The following is a 2,324-nucleotide window of genomic DNA, read 5'->3' as shown; positions in this document are numbered from 1 at the left end:
GTAATTATGTAAGTCTATAAAACTGATTAGACATTTTAAGACACTGTAGAGAAGGAACTTAAAAAGTAGCAATCACAAGTAAGTGGCTTTTAAGATTTTTTTTGTGTGTGTGTGTGATGGAGTCACTCTGTCGCCCAGGCTGGAATGCAATGATGCGATCTCGGCTCACTGCAACCTCCGCCTCCCAGGTTCAAGCGATTCTCCTGCCTCAGCCTCCTGAGTGGCTGGGATAACAGGCATGTGCCAACATGCCCGGCTAATTTTTGCATTTTTAGTAGACATGAGGTTTCACCATGTTGGCCAGGATGGTCTCGAACTCGTGACCTTGTGATCTGCCTGCCTCGGCCTCCCAAAGTGCTGGGATTACAGGCGTGAGCCACCCAGCCCGGCCTAGATTATTTTTAAAAGGTATATAAAAGTGGAAAGGTGGGGGTGGGGCTGCCGGCATGGCAGGGCCTAGTGAGCCTCGTGCCTGGGTTCCCACATCACAATGGGGGCGGTGGCGCGTGGAGGGGTCTCCGGGCCTGATTGGTTCCTGGGAACCCGGAAGGAACTCTGGCGGTTGGCAGGGCAACCTCCTTCAATTGGTGTGAAGCGGTGGAAGGAGGAGGAGCTCCCTCTGTGCTCTCTTCTCCGCAATCACAGCTCTCAGGCTTGTTGCGTCTAGACCCTTCTAAAAAAAAAAAAAAACACCAAGCAGATTCCCAAGGCACCCTTGCAGACAAGTCAGCTCAGGAGAGGCGGCTGAGGCGGGGTGCGGGCTGCTAGTGGGGTGCAGCCCCATAGCCAGGGGCTGGCCCTGCCAGCGTGCCTTTGCTGGGTTGCTGGGAAGAGGTGGAAGTGCTGAGCTCTGCAGACTTGGAAGCAAGGGAAGGCCCAAGCTGCTGGAGAGGAGCCTGGCTACCCCATGGGGAACACGCTGAGCTATTGCGTGGGCACCAACGCCTGCCTCAAGCGGGGCCAGCGCAGGAGATCTGGCGAGCTGTCCTGCAGCGCTGACATCTATGAGGCAGCATCAAGCAAAGGTGTAGGCCAAGGCAGAGAGGAGCGGAGGTGCCGTAGATGGAACATGCTGCTGCCTGATGCCAGACCCGAGCAAAGCCAGTGCAGGATGCAGTGGGTGAAACCTCCCTGCAGCTATAACCTCACGGAGGCAGAGGTGGCAGTAGCCCCACACCCCACTGCTGTGGAGCCTGCCCAGTTGCATTTCGGAGCCCGTGAGGGCCGTGACCTGCAGCACACCAGCGACCAGGAGATGCCCAAAGATTTTGCTTCTGACTATCCAAGGGAAAGCACACTCTTCCTGAGAAAATATCAAATGAGTGTGCAAGAAAAGAGGAGCAGCTCTCACCTATACTATATACCTGCACGGCATCTTGATAGAAAATACAGCTCATGTTCCACCATATTGCTAGATAACAGCACACTCAGCCAGCCTGACCTTAGACACACATTGGAAAGTGTGGCTTTGGCAATATATTACGACATAAAGCACAGATATGCAAATAGATCTCTGGCTATTTTTGAAGAGCCAATACATCCACTTTCACAGGACAAAGTTCCAGGGAAATCCTTCAAGCCTGATCCCAAACGCAACTGTGTTTTCAGATATTTCTGTACCCTTTCTCAAATCATAAAACTAACAGCTCCATGTGCAATCGTAGCTTTGGTGTACATCGAACGACTTCTAACTAGTGCTAACATTGATCTTTGTCCTACTAATTGGAAAAAGATTGTCCTCGGAGCCGTGCTTCTTGCCTCCAAAGTGCGGAGAAATCACGGTCTGTGGAGTGTGGGTGACAGCCAGAAGCCCAAGGACACTGCAGTTGAGAACATGAGCAAGATGGAGAAGTGTTTCTTGGAGCTACTTGAGTTTAATATTCATGTATCTGCCAGTGTTTATGCAAAATACTACCTTGACCTGCGTGCCTTGGCAAATGACCATGACCTGTATTTTCTATTTAGTTTTCTTCACGAAGAGAAAGCCCAGAAACTGAGGCTAGGTCACGGCTGTGTGAATACAAAGACGCATCGAGATGCCGCTGCTATGAAAAGGGCTGTCAGCATGAACTTCATTGGTATTCGGTGCTCTAATGCCATCTTATCTTAAAGAGAAAAATTAGCCTTATAAGACCCTGGGCTTCTCAACTGTAAAGAGTAGAAAATATCACTTATGCTGAAAGAAACATCAAAATTCGGATTTTCGTTTTTTCTTCTTTGTTTTATTTGTTTTTTTTTTTTTTTTTTTTTTCGTTTGTTTGTTTAAGATTTTCATCAAGAGGAAGCATCTTCAAGTTAGCCACATTGTGGAACTGGGTGATGGT

At 49.2% G+C, this 2,324-nt stretch overlaps 1 protein-coding gene across 1 annotated transcript; it reads left to right on the top strand.

The window, feature by feature from the left end:
• The first annotated feature begins 1,237 nt into the window (after positions 1-1,237).
• On the top strand, positions 1,238-2,110 carry LOC116464676 (putative cyclin-Y-like protein 3). The gene has a single exon (XM_032754239.2). It carries the CDS (start codon positions 1,256-1,258, stop codon positions 2,108-2,110), a length of 855 nt encoding a protein of 284 aa, XP_032610130.2. The 5' UTR covers positions 1,238-1,255.
• Positions 2,111-2,324: the final 214 nt, after the last annotated feature.

The sequence above is a fragment of the Hylobates moloch genome, unplaced genomic scaffold (genome assembly GCF_009828535.3).
Source record: "Hylobates moloch isolate HMO894 unplaced genomic scaffold, HMol_V3 SCAFFOLD_1267, whole genome shotgun sequence".
Lineage (NCBI taxonomy): Eukaryota > Metazoa > Chordata > Mammalia > Primates > Hylobatidae > Hylobates > Hylobates moloch.
Note: the sequence above shows the minus strand (reverse complement) of the source record. Positions and strands in the feature narration are given on the sequence as shown.